General features: G+C 43.8%; 1 protein-coding gene across 1 annotated transcript; it reads right to left on the bottom strand.

Annotated features, from left to right (window-relative positions):
* Positions 1 to 69: 69 nt before the first annotated feature.
* Positions 70 to 6,550, bottom strand: cdca7b (cell division cycle associated 7b). The gene is made up of 10 exons (XM_060042709.1): positions 6,252 to 6,550; positions 5,522 to 5,662; positions 5,342 to 5,433; positions 4,934 to 5,234; positions 4,480 to 4,542; positions 4,123 to 4,314; positions 2,688 to 2,843; positions 2,280 to 2,429; positions 635 to 771; positions 70 to 434 (listed from the first exon to the last, which is right to left on the bottom strand). The coding sequence occupies exons 1-10, from the start codon at positions 6,267 to 6,269 to the stop codon at positions 413 to 415; spliced, it is 1,272 nt and encodes a 423-aa protein (XP_059898692.1). The 5' UTR covers positions 6,270 to 6,550; the 3' UTR covers positions 70 to 412.
* Positions 6,551 to 16,175: the final 9,625 nt, after the last annotated feature.

Below are 16,175 nucleotides of genomic sequence, written 5' to 3' on the forward strand. Positions count from 1 at the left end.
CAAGTTAACATTAAACTAAAAGACAAGACAATGTGATGAAATCGTTCCATTGATACAATAGTCCAATACTTCATTTTTCTATGCTATCCTTTATTAAAACCTTAAAGTGTATTCAGTATAAAACAGCTTGAACAGAGTAAAGCCAGTTGCATCATTTAAAACTAAAAAAAACTACCATAGAAGGGACAAAAGTACAACTTAGTCAAGTTAAAAGAGTTACACAACAATCCCTGCTCTTCTTACAGTAATAACACATTTACAGTGTAGGCATGTAGCAAATTACATTCACCAACATGTTGACATAACAGCACTTAACTTGTGCATATAACAAGAAAAAATAATAACCGTCAAGAACGGTCCGTCTGTCAGGGTTGGTTCCAGTATCCAGTGGGGGGGGGGGATCCTCCTCCCTCTACTGCAGCTCCTTCTGAATGCTGTGGGACACATGAAAAGTCAACTCCAGGCCATGTTTCTTCTGCTTGCACTTGTGGGGAAACCTGGAGATCATGCGTGTCTGATTCCTCCCTCAGGATTCTGTCCTGTGTGTCATTGTCTCCTCCGGCTACAGAAACTACCAAGGTTCTCCCTCAAAGACACACTTTCTTTTTTCTTTTTAATGGGTCAGAGTCCCTACCTCTCCAGGTACTGGTGGACATTGTCGTGGCCGTTGTAGCGGGCCAGCCCGACCAGGATGCCCGTGGCACAGCGACCCTCCCTCTTGCGACACAGGCTGCAGTTGCACACGCCACGGCACAGCGGGCAGGCCCAGGTCTGAGAGAGAAGGGAACAGGTAGAGGTCTGCATCATGTCAGGTACCGTGGATTTCAATAGGCCATCATAAGCCTGGGAACTGGACGTCTGAGCTCAGACACCACTCCCGTTGAAGACAGATTTCCAGCAGGCCTTTCCCAATCAGAAACATTTATCTTGTATGGGCAGGTTTTGATCCGACAGACAAGTCATTTCTAAAAATGAATGGGTATGATTGCTGTGCCTTGTGAGTCTAGAAATGGCAGTAATGGTGCCCATTGGACATCCGTTTGTTGGGTCGCATCATTTGTTGAAGGTCTGGCTGAAGTGCAGAAATTAAGAGCGAGAGCCCATCAGTTAATATTCTGTTACCGGTAGTTGAAATTATTTGTGCTTCATGAATTAAAACCATTAGCTATAAACAGTATCATAGGCATTGTTTAAATTAAAAATTAATGGAGAAAAAGTTTGGCTACGGATTGTTAACATAATGGACCATCAGTCGGGGTTGGACAAGGAGTCCAGCCGTGGAGGGGGGCATTTCGCGATTGCTCATTCGCGTAATCGAGCAATCGCGCACAAAATACATTTCAAAGTGGACCAGCCCACTGGGAAACCTCCTGATCTTCCCGATCTCCAGCCTCTGCTGCAGAGCGAATTAAAATTGCCAGCAGAACGGCTTGGGGGTCTAACACCGTAATATATATAAACTATAACCGCATTTCACATTAAACGCAATTATTACACGGGTCTTCTCAATGCCATGGAATGCTGCGTTCACTTGCATTGGCTCTTCACAACTACCGGCAGTGAATTATATTTGATAATTCACCATTGCTAAGTATAATCATGAGTATAATTGACTGCTGTCAAGGAAAACAAAGGATTTTTTTCCTCTAATGACGTCTTCATAATCACTCTGCAAGTACTGGTAACTTGTCAACCCCAGTGTCTTCAGTTGCTAAGCGACGTCAACGTCTTTGGCGGACTATTTCTCTGCTGATCAACACGCGTTGAGAGCGCATTGAGAGGAGGAGCGGGCGAATCTGCCGTCAGTGCCTGTACATGTACGATACGCAGGTTTATCCAATAAGTGGTAGTGTACCCGCGCACCATTGGCATTTATGCACGCTTGTCTCTGTGTGCTTGTGTGAACAAGAATGACAGGGAGAAAGAGTGCTATGCGGAGATGAATGAATGGAACGATATTTATATTTAAAAAAAAAAAAAAGAGACAAATCAATATTTGCGCTCTGATTCTGTGGCGCTGCGCCACACATTGGTCTATGTATGGGAAACACCGAGTTTATTCTAAAAACAAAACATTTTAAACCATATTAATCCAAATGCTTCGAAGGGCCAACACTGATTTGTTTATTTGTTTATTTTGTGCCTTTAAAATACTACCTTTGGTCATTTGTGAGTTAAGGGAAAGGCCCTTGCCAGCCCTGAAACCACTCGGCTCCAGTCCAAACGCTCAGTAGATACCCAGTAGTCGATCATGAAGGGTGTGCAGGTGTTTTACTGACCGGGTCCAGCAGGACCTCGCGGATGTCCTCGCCGTAGCGGTTCTTCAGACATGGCCCACAGAAATGACCTTTGACCCCCACGCAGGACCCGCTACGACACACCGTCTTAGTGTCCAGGGTCTTCTGTCGACACTGGTGACAGGAACTGCCCTGGATACCACACAAACCCGAGACAGACTCTGATCAGCCAGGCCTTCCACCACAAGGTGGCACACAGAAACACTGTCACCAGCTGATCCAATAAAATACAAGTCCATCCCCCCTCCACAAGTCCACATATTGGTAAGCATATCGCTTGGTCAATAATGCACAAGAAATCTATGCGGGGACTTTTACTTTGAAACCCAAGCAGGATACAACATTAAAACATTAAAAAGGACCAGGGTGGTTGTTGCAGCAGCGACTCACGCGGTCCTTGTCCCAGATCTTGTCTTTTGCTCGGAAGGCGATGTTGTTCAGGTCCTCCGGGGTGATCTCGTCCACGGAGCGCACCATGTATCGCCCCCTCTTGTAGCCTCCGCTCACCCGCCTTTTCTTGGCGATCTTCACGCCGTCCTCATTGACCTGAAGCAAACCCCCCTCAGGTCGCACTTCACGCCATACATACACAGGCCATCTGGGGGGCGCTTGTATCCAAAGGGCCTTGCAGCTCCCTGAGCCCATAACGGCTCAGCAACAGCCAGCGCCATGACTCTGTATATTTCTCATGCCTATTCTCCTCTTCGCCCTGATCATTTAGCAGTAGGGCTGTAACGATACACCCACTCACGATTCGGTTTGTATCACGATTTTCGACCCACGGTTCGATACATCCCACGATTTTTTTAAATTTAAAAAGCATTTTATTTCAACAACACTTATATAACAATTAACTTAATGTAACATTTAATAAGAAATAATTTGGAACACTGAACAGATTTGAACAGAAAGAATATTAAAGTATAGCTAAATAAATAACCAAAGATTGCAGTTGGAGGATGCTTGCAGGTAGGCAAAAACCCTGAACTAGTTTGGTTAGTTTAGTCAAATATCCTATTAGCGCTTCTTATTAGGCTATGTAGTTTAAATAATGACATAATCAGGCCGTATAGAATGCAACATGTTTAATAGCCTAACTTTCAATAGATGGAAAAAAACTTGAACGCCCAACATGAACGTTGCAATAACGAGGCATGTGTTACGAGTAGCGTATGTGTGGGAGCGAGAATGGCAGTGTGCGTATGCGTGTGTGTGTGAGTGACGTGAGCGAGCGAGCGAGGAGAGCGAGCGGTAGCGTGTGTCTAGTGAAAAGGCGAACGCTTCCGGTAGAATAAAGTATCCATCCTGTCAATAATCGGTGGCCGCTTCATTCCGACCATAAGCAGACAAACTGCTGGTCAAATCACACAAAACAATAGAGACAGGGATCACACAGGCAATTTCTTTCGCGCTTGGCCCACTCTGGATAAATGTCGTCCATATCGCATATGAGGACTTCGACGGCTGTGGAGAAATGCAATCCTCCGTAGCCACGGAGAGCTGTCATCACAGAGAGGGCATCTCGTCGCATACTTACGGCATCGATAAGAGGGGGCGGTGTCAGCAGACACAGTAGACAAATTATTAGCAAATTTCAATCTGACCGGAGAGTTAGAAAGGGCGTATCGCGCTTCTGCCTTCTCACACCGCGAGACAGGTTCGTGGCTTTGAGTATCGCGATTTCGGTTTTGATACGCGTATCGTTACAGCCCTATTTAGCAGATACCACACACACACACACACACACACACACACACACACACACACACACACACACACACACACACACACACACACACACACACACACACACACACACACACACCTCCACCAGTCTCCTGATGTCTACGGTCCTGGGGCCGTGCCCACCTCCCCTGGGGGACTCAGGCTTCTCCTCCACCCCAAAGTGCTCTCGTGGGCGGGCCTTGCGGGCCGGGTTGCGTCTCTCCGAGCCGGCCTGGGACTCCAACCTGCGCTTGCGGGGGCTGGCTGTCTGGCCCGTGGCGCTCTTCCTCCTCTGAGGGAGATGGAACAATGTCAACCAAACAATGGTCACCAACGTGGGGGCTCAATGAGTCACAGATCCATGCGAGGGGCATCTCCGTAGCGACCCCATTAACGGTTCCCATCCGTTACCCACCGTCGTGGAACGGTGGTTGCGGTGTTGCCTGGCAACGCTCACCTGCGGAGTGTCGAGTGATGTCAGTTCGGCGATGGTGCTCAGTTCGGCAAACAGCTGGGCGAGCTAAAAAAGGGACAGTAAGGACATACAGAGGGCCACAGTCACCATCCGGTCTGGAGCCGCAGTTAGAGAATCCCGAACGAAGGGTACCACGTTGAAAGCCTTTGTGTAGACTAGTGTGGCAGTGTACAACAAACTGAAAAATATCTCATTCTACAACTGCCCAAACCGTGTATATAAAGCAGCATAGACGAGGGAGAGAGCAAATCAACCTTGAACCAGGGTGTGTTATCTTAGCAACTGTGACACAACCCAGGGGGAATTGGACAAATGGCCTTAGGGTTGAATCTTCTGCAATGATTTCCCTGGTCTTCGGTAAACTGAGGTATTCATACACATTACCAATCGATTTTCGGTACAACAGAGAACAAATCAATTCCTTTGGGATACATACCATGGCTTTGTTCTCCATGATGTTCTTGTCCCGTTTCTTTAAGCTCAGACACAGGTCCTCCTCTTTTCTGTCGTCGTCGTCCTCATCCAACTTCACCTCCTCCTCTTTCTTCCTCTCTCTGGCCCACCTGCGAGAGGAGGGGGGGGGGGCTGCTGCCGCCACCACCACCACCACCTCCTTCAGTTTATTCCTTACACTAGCTCTCCTGAGAGGAGGTGCTGCCACCGCCCCCAGCTCCTTGGCCTTCATCTTCTTCTCAGGGAGCTCCTGTTTGGGTGTGGGGGCTTTCTTTGAAGGGAACCTGGAGAAATTATGAGTTATGTTTTGGACATGTGGAACTATAGGTTGACACACACACACACACACACGTTTGTCACGGATATTAAATAGAGACAGAAAGACACATACTTCAAAGCCACACAGAGACTTCTCCTTGGTTGGGCGGCCTCGTCATCAGAGTAGAAGCCTGTGTCTATGTCGCTGCCTTCTGACTCAACAATCTAGAAATTACCAACAAACACACACTGTGATACTGCTAGATAACCTGTTCCTATTGACAAAGTGGGAAACGCGTTGATCCACTCCTACCTTATGCTTTGAGGGTTTGGTGAGCCGTTCGCTCTCCTCCACCTCTTCCTCTTCACTGAACCCTTCAAAATCCTCTTCGTCGTCTGACTGGCTGAACAGACGCGCCAGCTCCGCAGTGATGAACTTTGACTTGTAACACGTCTGAAGACACGAGAGACATAACATTGGCCTTTTGCATTGCATTGCTATCATCAACCCTACTACTACTACTACTCATGGTGGCACGGAAAAGTCAGAGACACAGTCTATTTTGAATGAATAATGTATACATGTGGTTGAAGACTTGATTTGACTTGAAAACTTGATTGGTTTCAGATTCAGAAACATTTTCTTGGATAACATGTTCTCAAAAGCGGGAGATAACACCAGCATCAGAGACACTATTTTCATTCCATTTCTGCAGCAAGTAATGAAATGTCAGAGCGAGTGCATCGGTAGTGCGAAACAAGAGAGCCTTTATGGACCTAGTTGTATCAAGATGGGGCGCAGGTAACAAAGACATCTCACTGGACCCAGCCAATTGCTCATCGTCAGAGTAGAAATTCTAATTCGTCATTTGACACACATCGGCAATCATTATGGACAGAAAAGTTGCAACAATTTAGCTTACGTTAGCCGAACCACTTTGAATAGGTTAGCTATATTGGGAAATTTGACAATTCATGCCAATAGTTCAGCACAACCATGAAGGGGAGATTTGAGACGTTTTCGATTATACTTGAACACTTACCTCTGACGTTAAAGTCATTGTTGCATTGGCGTTGGTCTTAACGGATCAAATAAAGTTCCCCGTGTTTGTTGAAAATGAATGGGCTACGAAGGGTTTAATGAACAGCCCAAGTCACAGTCCACGGCTGGGAGGAGGGGTGTAGCACGCTATGGATTTTTGCTCTTGCATTCAGTCAGTTCAACTGGATGCATTTAATATGCATATTTACGTTCATAAAATATATTTATACGTTTCGATTAGTATTTCTAACGAGCAGGCTGTGTGCCTTCACCTAATATAGACTATCCTACTGTTTATATTTTCCCGTCCCCCTACTTTCAGAATAGTAAAGTCTCAGTTTCCCGCGGAAACCAAAGTGGGCGTGGCTACGACCCTACCATGGCCCCAGAGCCAGAGTTGCGACAATCTCTGATCTTGCCTGCAGGGTGGTCACGTCACGTGGTTCATGTAAGCCCATAGACATCTTATACTATGGTTGCGACACGCTATGATCTCGCCGACAGGGTGGTCACGTGGTGGTCACGTGGTTTATGTAAGCCTCAATAGTTCCAAACAGGCCGCGCAGTCAATGTTATTCTATGGGACGACAGCAGAGATTTCAATATTGAATGGTAAATATGAATGAAAAAAACACATACAAGTATTTGTCTGACTGTTATGGTATTATTGCATATTTGTTAATGTCAGTTTTACATTTAGAGTGGTAGGGGGACAACTGAAAGCTATCTATAAGTATTACTTAGATACGTTTTTAAGTTTGAGGGAAAGCTTCACGTTCGTGTTAGCATACTGGCTTAACCTTAACTTTTACCCCACATCTGTATTGAAATCTACGGTGGCGCTGAGCATTCACCAAATAAAAAAAAGTTTCACAGCTAATGTAGCCGTTAGCACACTCAGGATCTCGTAATTATGAGATAAGGATCTCGTAATTACGAGATAAGATATCATATATTTACGACATAAGGATCTCGTTTACGAGAAAAGGATCACGCCTCTCATTCATCAATAACGTTGCTGGCTAGCTGCAGGCCGGCAAAGATGACGCTATCCGACGCTATCGTATTTTATTTCCTGCTCGGGTTGAGGCATTGGGAATTATTGATTCTCCTTAAAAGTGAGGAGGGCATTAATATAAGTACACTGTAAAAAATGATCTGATCAATAAGTTCTCATCTCATCTCATTTTCGACCGCTTATCCAGGGTCGGGTCACGGGGGGAGCAGCTCAAGCAGTATCAATAAGTTATGATAACTTATTTATTTCAACAACTCTAACTTAAAATAATGTTTTATGACATTTCAATTCAAATGTATGAGTTTTCAATCTTCCAATTTAGGTTCATAAGTTACTTCAATGAATCACAAATTCCTGGTGCTTGAATGAACTTGCCATTTTAAATTGAGTGGGGTGCAACTGGCGTGTGCGTAGGACAGCTCTTTGCGCATGTGCGAGTCCAGCCTCGAGACGTTGAGATTGAATTTGAGGTTGGCGCCAGCCACCTGCAAGCAGTCGAGACGGCTTTTGGTAAGTGTTCGTGTTTTTTTTTTGATATTTAGAATGTGCGTCGATGAAGCAAACGTTAGCTATCGTTCGATATGTGCAATACTTGTGATATCATTTTAGCGAGACACATTCCGAGTTGGCTGGCTAACGTTACCTTGTTAGCTAACATAGCTAACGCTAGCAAGGCAGACATGTGCACTTGCCCTTCTACTGTCTATGCACTTGCCCTTCGGCCCTGAGTAATGTTAGCTGCCTGTCGATCATGGCGGCGTGGCCGCTAGCTAACGTTAGCTGGCGGCGTGGCCGCTAGCTAACGTTAGCAGTCCATTGTTCGTAGCTTGGTTGTGCAAGTTCATTACTGTTTGTTTTACTGAACATCGATCGCATTAGCTACACGGATAGCCAGATAGACCCACTTGTCGTGTGTGATTGTTTTAAAATGAATGAATTAAATGAGAACTGAAATATTTTAGATTGTCTAAACAAGAAAAACTACTTTAAAGACATTCTTTGATGAAAATAACTGCTGAAACCACTAACAAGGACTGGTGAATAGTACTGCGGCCACTATCGACTAATCTAAACGCCTAATTATAGTGTATATATACATATATAGTATATTTTTTAATACGTAATATAACGCAGGTGTGCAAGGCAGCCACATGAGACGCCAACATTGTTTTCAAGCGCTCGGTACCGTGCCATATTAATTCCCAAGTTTTGAAAATAAGTATTTTAAGCGAATAAGCGATGCGGTTTTTAATTTGTTTATTTGGTTTTGAACGAATAGTTTTGGATGCATGCATCGGCTTTGAGTTGGTTTGTTACTTTGAAATCGCATACGCTCGCCACACACGCACGTGCGTCATATCAAAGCAGTGAAGGCGGGGGGAGGGGGAAGAAAGAGGATAGCCGATTAACCAGAAGGGTGCGCAGAGGCACATATTTGTGAGGAGGTGAATTACAGTGAGTCGTTTGAGACGGGAGAACAAAAATAAATAGGCGGTCAATAGTAAAAACGACTCGTTGACAAAAAAATTGCCGTCAACTAATCGCGGCAGCACTAGTGAACAGAACACATGTTAATAAGTTCACTGTATTTTGAACTTGCATAGCAATGAATCATGTCATGGTGACACTACATTACAAAGAACAATCCAAAGCTTAATTATTCAAAATAATGAAGTGAAGCAATTCATAAATCCAATTTGTTAGTTATACTTAACTAGAAATGTGCTCTTGTTCACTTTTGCAATTCACATCACTTAAAGTGTTTCTTCTGTTTTGTGTGTTTCAGGTGCTTTGTGAATTACCAGGCTTAGCTACACGTTAGATGAATTGGACTTGTACGTTTTGCAATTTTGCCTCATACAAGCAAAAGGCTATAGTAAATCATTACAAGGACAAGCACGGACGTGGAATAACTGGTTTTAGTTGTATTTACCCTAATTGTTTTACTGTCTTTCAATCCCATGTGGAACTTGTACAACATTTGAAGTGCCACAAACAAGGAACGAGTCCCATTGCTAAACTTCGATGTGAACTTTGTCGTTTTTCAGCGCCAAGCAACATCAAACATTATTTTCTTCATTTAAAGAGACATTTGATAAATAGAGAGACTGTGAATTGCCCGTTTGTGGGGTGCTCTTTTAAATCTAGAGTAGCCTCAACTTTTACTGCTTACAGAAGCCGGCATCATCAGGCTTCTACATTCAATCATTTCAAACCTGAACTTATTCTTCATTGTCTCAGTCAAGATTCTGTCAATGATGAAGAGGATAACTTTGATTTAGAGTCACCAGATGTTTCAGTGACTGAACCTGACTCTCAGCCTACACGGAAGTCAGTTGAGCGCCGAATTGCATCCCTTTTCCTTCGACTGCAAGCCGTCCTTCATGTGTCAAAGTCTGCGATTCAAGAACTTGTGGATGATTTGTTTGATATTGGAGAACGTGCTGGACAAATAACTAGGGAGTCAATTGAGAATGTTTTGAAGGAGCATAATTACTCATCTGAGGAATGTTTGACATCGTTGACTGAAGCATTTCAAAGTGCTAACCCACTTAATTTGCTTTAAAGGGAAGGATCTTTAGGCACCGACTACAAAAGACAGTCATATTACAAAAAGAACTTTAGTGTCATTGAGCATGTCGAATATCTTTTGAACAGACAAGAAAAGTCTCATACTGTTATCTATATCCCTATTCTAAAGTTACTTTCCAATCTTCTTAAAAGAGAAGAGGTACTGCAAGCATTAGCAAAAAACAAACCAGTTGAACAGTCTGGCCACTACAAGTCTTTTCTGGATGGTGACTTCTATAAATCGAATGGAATTCTCTCAGGTCAAGAACTAAGTGTAGCTATTACTTTGTATATTGACGACTTTGAAATCTGCAATCCGTTGGGCACATCAAAAAAGAAACATAAAGTCTGTGGTGTGTATTGGGCTATTGGGAATTTACCCTCTAGGTACAAGTCAGCATTGTCATCAATCTACCTTGCTTTACTGTGCAAGGTTGAGCATGTCAGGATTTATGGTTATGATAGTGTTTTGAAGCCACTGATTGACGATATTAAATGTCTTGAAACAGTTGGTGTGTTTGTAGACAAACTAGGGTGTAATGTTAAAGGCACCATCTTGTTTGTTGCTGCTGACAACTTAGCTGCACATTCCTTCGGTGGTTTCCAAGAGTCGTTCAATGTTGAAGTTTTGTAGGTTTTGTCTAGTTAGTCGTAAAGACATACAGACGTGTGATGTTAGAACTGGGAACTTTGTTTTAAGGTCACCAGAGTCATTTGATGAAGCTGTAAATGTGTTGAAGCAGAGTGACGTTGCATCTGTTGATGGTGTGAAACGAGACTGCCCTCTCAACAGCCTGACAGGATTTCACACATGCACAGGCTTTCCACCTGATTTCTTGCATGATGTGTTGGAAGGGATTGTACCTGTAGAACTAAGTCTGTGCCTTGCAGATTTGATTTCAAAGAAGTATTTCACATTAGAAGAGCTCAATAGTGAAATACAGAGCTTTCCTTTTAAATTCTCTGATAAGACGAACTGTCCCCAGAAAATTCCTTCAACTTTTCGAAAGACTGGAACTGTAGGTGGTAATGGCCACGAAAATTGGAGTCTTGTGCGTTTCCTTCCCCTTATCATCGGCCACCGTGTTCCAGAAGGAGATCAAACATGGGAAATAGTCCTTGAACTGAAAGACTTGGTTGAGCTCTTGGTAACTCCATCTTACACTTTAGACTCACTTTGTTATTTGCAGTCCAAAATATCGGATCATAGACAGTTACTACTGACAGTTTTCCCAGATTACAAGTTACGCCCCAAACATCACTTCATTGAGCATTATCCATGCCTAATTCAAAAGTTTGGACCCTTAATAGAGTGTTGGACAATCAGGTTTGAGGCTAAACATTCTTTCTTTAAAAAGGTAGTGCGTGATGCCAATAACTTTAAAAACATTCTGCTTACCCTGGCCTCAAGACACCAACTTATGCTTGCATATTATCTTGAAATGCCTAGCATTTTCAAGCCTGAGATTGAGACGGCAAAAGTGACTGATGTCTGCCTGGAAGTCTTAGATGGTGGTGTTAGACTAGCAATCTTGAATAGATTCAGTGATGTTGACACAGTTGGACTGACCCCTAGTATCTTCTTAAATGGAACGCAGTATTCAAAGGGAATGATACTCTCTGTTGGAAGTACAAGTGGACTACCAGACTTCGGAAGGATTTTGGAAACATGCATTGTGCTGGCTGGTCATGTTTGTTTCTTCATTGAGCGTTTTACGACTTTCTACGTGGAGCATTTGAGGAGTTACCATCTTGTGAAAAAAAGCCCTGCTGAGTGTCTCTTGGTGAAACCAGAGGATCTCAATGACTACATGCCACTTGTGTCATACTTCATCCAGGGGCGCCTGTTAGCCACTCCCAGAACTTTCTTGCTTTCTTGAATTAAGGCTGCGGTAAGTTTGAGTGTGGGGGTATCTGTTGTCCGACAAGTCGTCACTGTTATCCTGCATAATTAACCCTCTTGCAATGTTTCCAAATCTCTCTAGCAGCAATCCAGGTGTTGGATGTCCTGCAAAATAACATCTAACAGCCTGATCCAAAATAATTAACCCTCTTGTGTTTTACAAATCTTTCTAGGAGTAACCATTATTTTTGTATGTATACAGGGGATGAAACCTTTTTCCTTCTCCAATTTCAGGTTGAAGTGATCCACGATGCTGCTGCGAGTTGTCTTCTGTGAAACGGATATCAGACGCCTTTCCATCGAAAACACCCCCCAGAGTGTTGAGGAACTGTGCGAGGTGTTGCGTGCAAACCTTTACCTGAGAGGTGGATTTATTTTACAATTTGAGGACCCTGCGTTCAAGGATCAGCTGACCAACCTGACCGACATCCGAGACCTTCCTGAGGAACGAGCAACATTGAAAGTGTTGTTCACAGCTGATGCAGCTCTCTCAGTTTCCACATTGGATACAGCCAGCCTTCCATCTCTCAGTAGTGGGGAATCTGACTCCCAGCAATGACCTGAACCCTTCCCGATTCCACAGTTCTCACATGACGTTGAACTCACGCTGCAAGAAGCAAATAGAAAGTATGCAAAAGATGGATCTGTGATGGTGATTCCTAAAGGTATGAAAACCGATATCCTGGACACACTTGCAGACAGCATGTCAAAGATTAGTCCTTATCCTGAGAGGCAACACTACGAGAATGTTGCAAAAGCGCTTGTGGAGAAGCATCCCAGTCTCTGAGGGGAAAAACGGTCTGTCTAGTTACTGGACCAGATGAAATGAGACGGAGAGGTAATAAAGTCTGTCGGCACGAGGACCTTGGATTTATTAAGTAAAGTGGCAACGGTTGTACAGAGTCATAAAGCGTGAGAGATCGAATATGTCTAAGTCCCTAATCAGCGCTGATGGTTCGTCCGGAGCTTCGCCTCCGTGGAAGGTCTGCTTCAGAAGAAGATCAAGAGTCCCTGTGTGATACAGTCTTAAGCTGTATCCTCCTCTCGATGAGGTGTGTGCGTTTGAGATGTGTGTGGTTCTGTGTGTTTTCGCTGGACCTTGGCTCCCAGGCCCCTGGTCTATGCCTCCTAACGGGGGAGAGCTCCTCGTGTCTCCGGTGTGATAAATTAAAACGGGGGAGTGCCCCCCCCCGAAGTGTCTTGTGTGTGATAATTTAATGTGGCTCTCAGGCCCCTAGTATCTGCATGTGTTCCTTCTAGTGGGGGAGAGCTTCGAGGTGTCTCCTGTGTGATAAATTAATGTGGCTCTCCCGTTCTTGAGGATGGCTGGTGCCTTGTCTGAGTGTCTATCATTTGCCTGGGAAATGGGGCCTTCGGCTCTGGCCTTGACCTGACTATATTATCATGTTTGTGTTATGTGTTCGTTGGGTTTAGAGCAAGAGTCGACTATATATTAATGTGCCTGCCATGTGATGTGCTCATCAGGTTATTTTTCCCAACATCTCAAAGAGCCAGGTTCTGGAAAGGGTTGGTACGGCTGGTTCCACAGCCTGAAGTTTAAGCTCGGAAACTATCGGCAGAAGTTAAGTGCAGCTGGATGCCCAGAGGTGAGAGTCAACAAAAGAATAGGAGAAGATGCCAAGGGATCACGTGTGAAGAAGTCAAAGAAGGGCGAGGTCCACTACTGTCCAGATCCCCCTGAAGGACTGAGTGCTGAAGACATGGAAGGGAAGCGGAGGATGATTGAGGTACATCATATACACGCATACACATCATACCTACACTTTGGTTTTGTGTTTGTGAAGCCTACTATTTTGTCTTAGTATGTGTCCTTGTGCTTGTGCAATCCAATCCAGGTGGAAATGCTGAAAAAGGACCTGGATCATCAACAGATAGAGGAGCTGATGTCTGCCACATTCTCCAAGTGCAGAAAGGAGATCGTAGGGGATCAACCTCTCATCGGGGATGTCATGACCTGATGGCCGGCCATGTTCTGTGAGAGACAGGTATCACAATAAACTACTCAGCCTGAGATTAGTCACTTAATCCAAATATGTTTGACCGGAAATCAATGTGTGAGCTTCCCTCCAGGAAGAGCTGGATTACATTTTTGCATTGAGTCTTGCAGTTAGTATAACTGAGTGGATGAAAGCCTTTGACAAGACAACCTTAGCTTACCAAATGGTGATTCTATGCTTTGTATATCTGTTCTCGAAGCTCTTAACCTTTTTGTCTTTTTTTTGTCTCCTCAGGTTCGGGCGGAGTTCAAAAGAATCGTAAACACAGACCTTCTTGAGTCATTCCTCAACGGACTTGATGACCTGGTACCAAGACTGCTTGAAGTGTACGAAGCTGTGACCAAGTCGGGGAAGAAGCCTGCACTGAAAGCCATTTTAGACTGTGTGAAGAAAGATGTGAGTAGACGAGCTGAGAATTCTAAAATTGGGCACCAGGTGTTATGTTTGCAATAAAATCTCATCACTGCTTATATTTGTCTTCTAGAACACAAACAAAAGGAGAAGGACTGCTGCTCTACTGGGTCTGCCACACTACCTATCCGAAGACCCATCCGACATCATTAGGATGTGTGATGTAAGATATTTTTCTGTCATGCATAATAGCACACATACACACAATCTTTAACATGGATTGTATTAGATCCACTCATGGGGGGGGTGATAAAGTCCTGTGGCAGCCGAATAGTGGTGATGTGGGGAAGAGTGAGGGGCAGAATGGTAGTGATGGGGAGGAGGAGGGATGGGTAGAATAGCGGTGATTAGAAGATTAGCAGTAACCTCTCAGCATTGCACATAGAATGCACTTGCACACTCACAACGGAAATCCCAAGGAGACTCTTATTAGTCCGAAAGCATGTCAAGGTTTATGATAACAGACTTCTAGACCCAAACATTACCACAATTTTTTTCTGTTTTTCAAGGCCCATGGTGAGAGTCTGGCTGCAGCCATGAAGGGGATGCAACTTGGCCTACTGATAGGCTATGAAGGTGACAACCAGGATGCCTTTCCAGAGGTCTTCGATGTGGCAGTTGTGGTTGAAGAAAACATTGTGCTACACAACTTCAAGGATGTGCCATCCAGCTTCACCATGCTTCTGGGGATCATCTACTGCGTTAACCTTGAGTATCCACGAGCCATGAAGTATTCCTTTGAGTTCCTGCAGAGGGTAGTGATGAAGATCAAACCAGATGAGTCCACGGTGTCCGAAACAAGCTCCTGAGGTATAAACTGTAAAGCATGCCCCACTCGGGAATGGAATGGTAATGCAAAAAAAATGTCGTGATTTTGTGTTTTTGTTGTTTTACTGTTGTAGTGTACGTTCATGCACGCCAACACCCAGAGTGGGAAACTACTGTTGTAGTGTACATTCATGCACGCCAACACCCAGAGTGGGAAACTACTGTTGTACTGTACATTCATGCACGCCAACACCCAGAGTGGGAAACTACTGTTGTAGTGTACGTTCATGCACGCAAATGCCCAGAGTGGGAAACTACTGTTATAGTGTACGTTCATGCACGCCAACACCCAGAGTGGGAAACTACTGTTGTAGTGTACGTTCATGCACGCAAATGCCCAGAGTGGGAAACTACTGTTGTACTGTACATTCACATGCTTGTGTAGCTTTTATTGGCTTAACATTGGTTTTAATAAAAAAAAAGTTTTTGTACTCAAATTTGTGTTTTTGTAGCATTTTGTAGACATTATTTTAGATAATCTTAACTTGATATGCTGATTCAAAGAAATTACTTAATTGAAATTACAAGGTTGAACCCACTAAATAGGATAAGTGTACGGAATGCATATTGATGAATAAAACACATTCTTAAATTTAAATTACAAGTTGAAGCCACTAATGGGGTTAAGTAAACAGAATACACATAAGTTAGTTCACTTTATTTTGAACTTGCATAGCAAAGTTGAAACAACAATAACTGTTCAGTCATGTTGACCTACAGAAGGTAATTCAAAGCTTAACTAGACTCAAAATAATGAGTTGTTTTTACTTGAAATTTTAAGGCAGCTGGGAAACTTATAATTTTAAGTAGAACCAAGTAGATATTTTTTACAGTGTATGTCAACATTGCGCAGACATCTGAAGTCATTGGCCGGCAAAGATGACGCTATCCGACGCTATCGTATTTTATTTCATGCTCGGGTTGAGGCATTGGGAAATATGGATGTTCCTTAAAAGTGAGGAGGGCATTAATATAAGTATGTCAACATTGCGCAGACATCTGGGGCCGTATTCACAAAGGATCTTAGGGCTAAAAGTAGGTCCTAACTGGCGAATTTAGGAGTAACTCCTAAAAATAATGGGCGTGTCACTCTTAAATTTAGGACTCCTAACTTTTTTCACTAAGAGCAATTCACAAAGTATTTTAGGACTAAAAGTAGCACCTAAGTCTAGGAGA

Source organism: Gadus macrocephalus, chromosome 22, assembly GCF_031168955.1.
Source record: "Gadus macrocephalus chromosome 22, ASM3116895v1".
NCBI classification, from domain to species: Eukaryota; Metazoa; Chordata; class Actinopteri; order Gadiformes; family Gadidae; genus Gadus; species Gadus macrocephalus.

Excerpts from the sequence above, each read along its gene's own strand:
- cdca7b (XM_060042709.1), bottom strand. Across the intron at positions 4,315-4,479 it reads CATCACTCGACACTCCGCAG|AGGAGGAAGAGCGCCACGGG; the intron begins GTGAGCGTTGCC and ends CATCTCCCTCAG. Across the intron at positions 2,430-2,687 it reads AGATCTGGGACAAGGACCGC|GGCAGTTCCTGTCACCAGTG; the intron begins GTGAGTCGCTGC and ends TGTGGTATCCAG.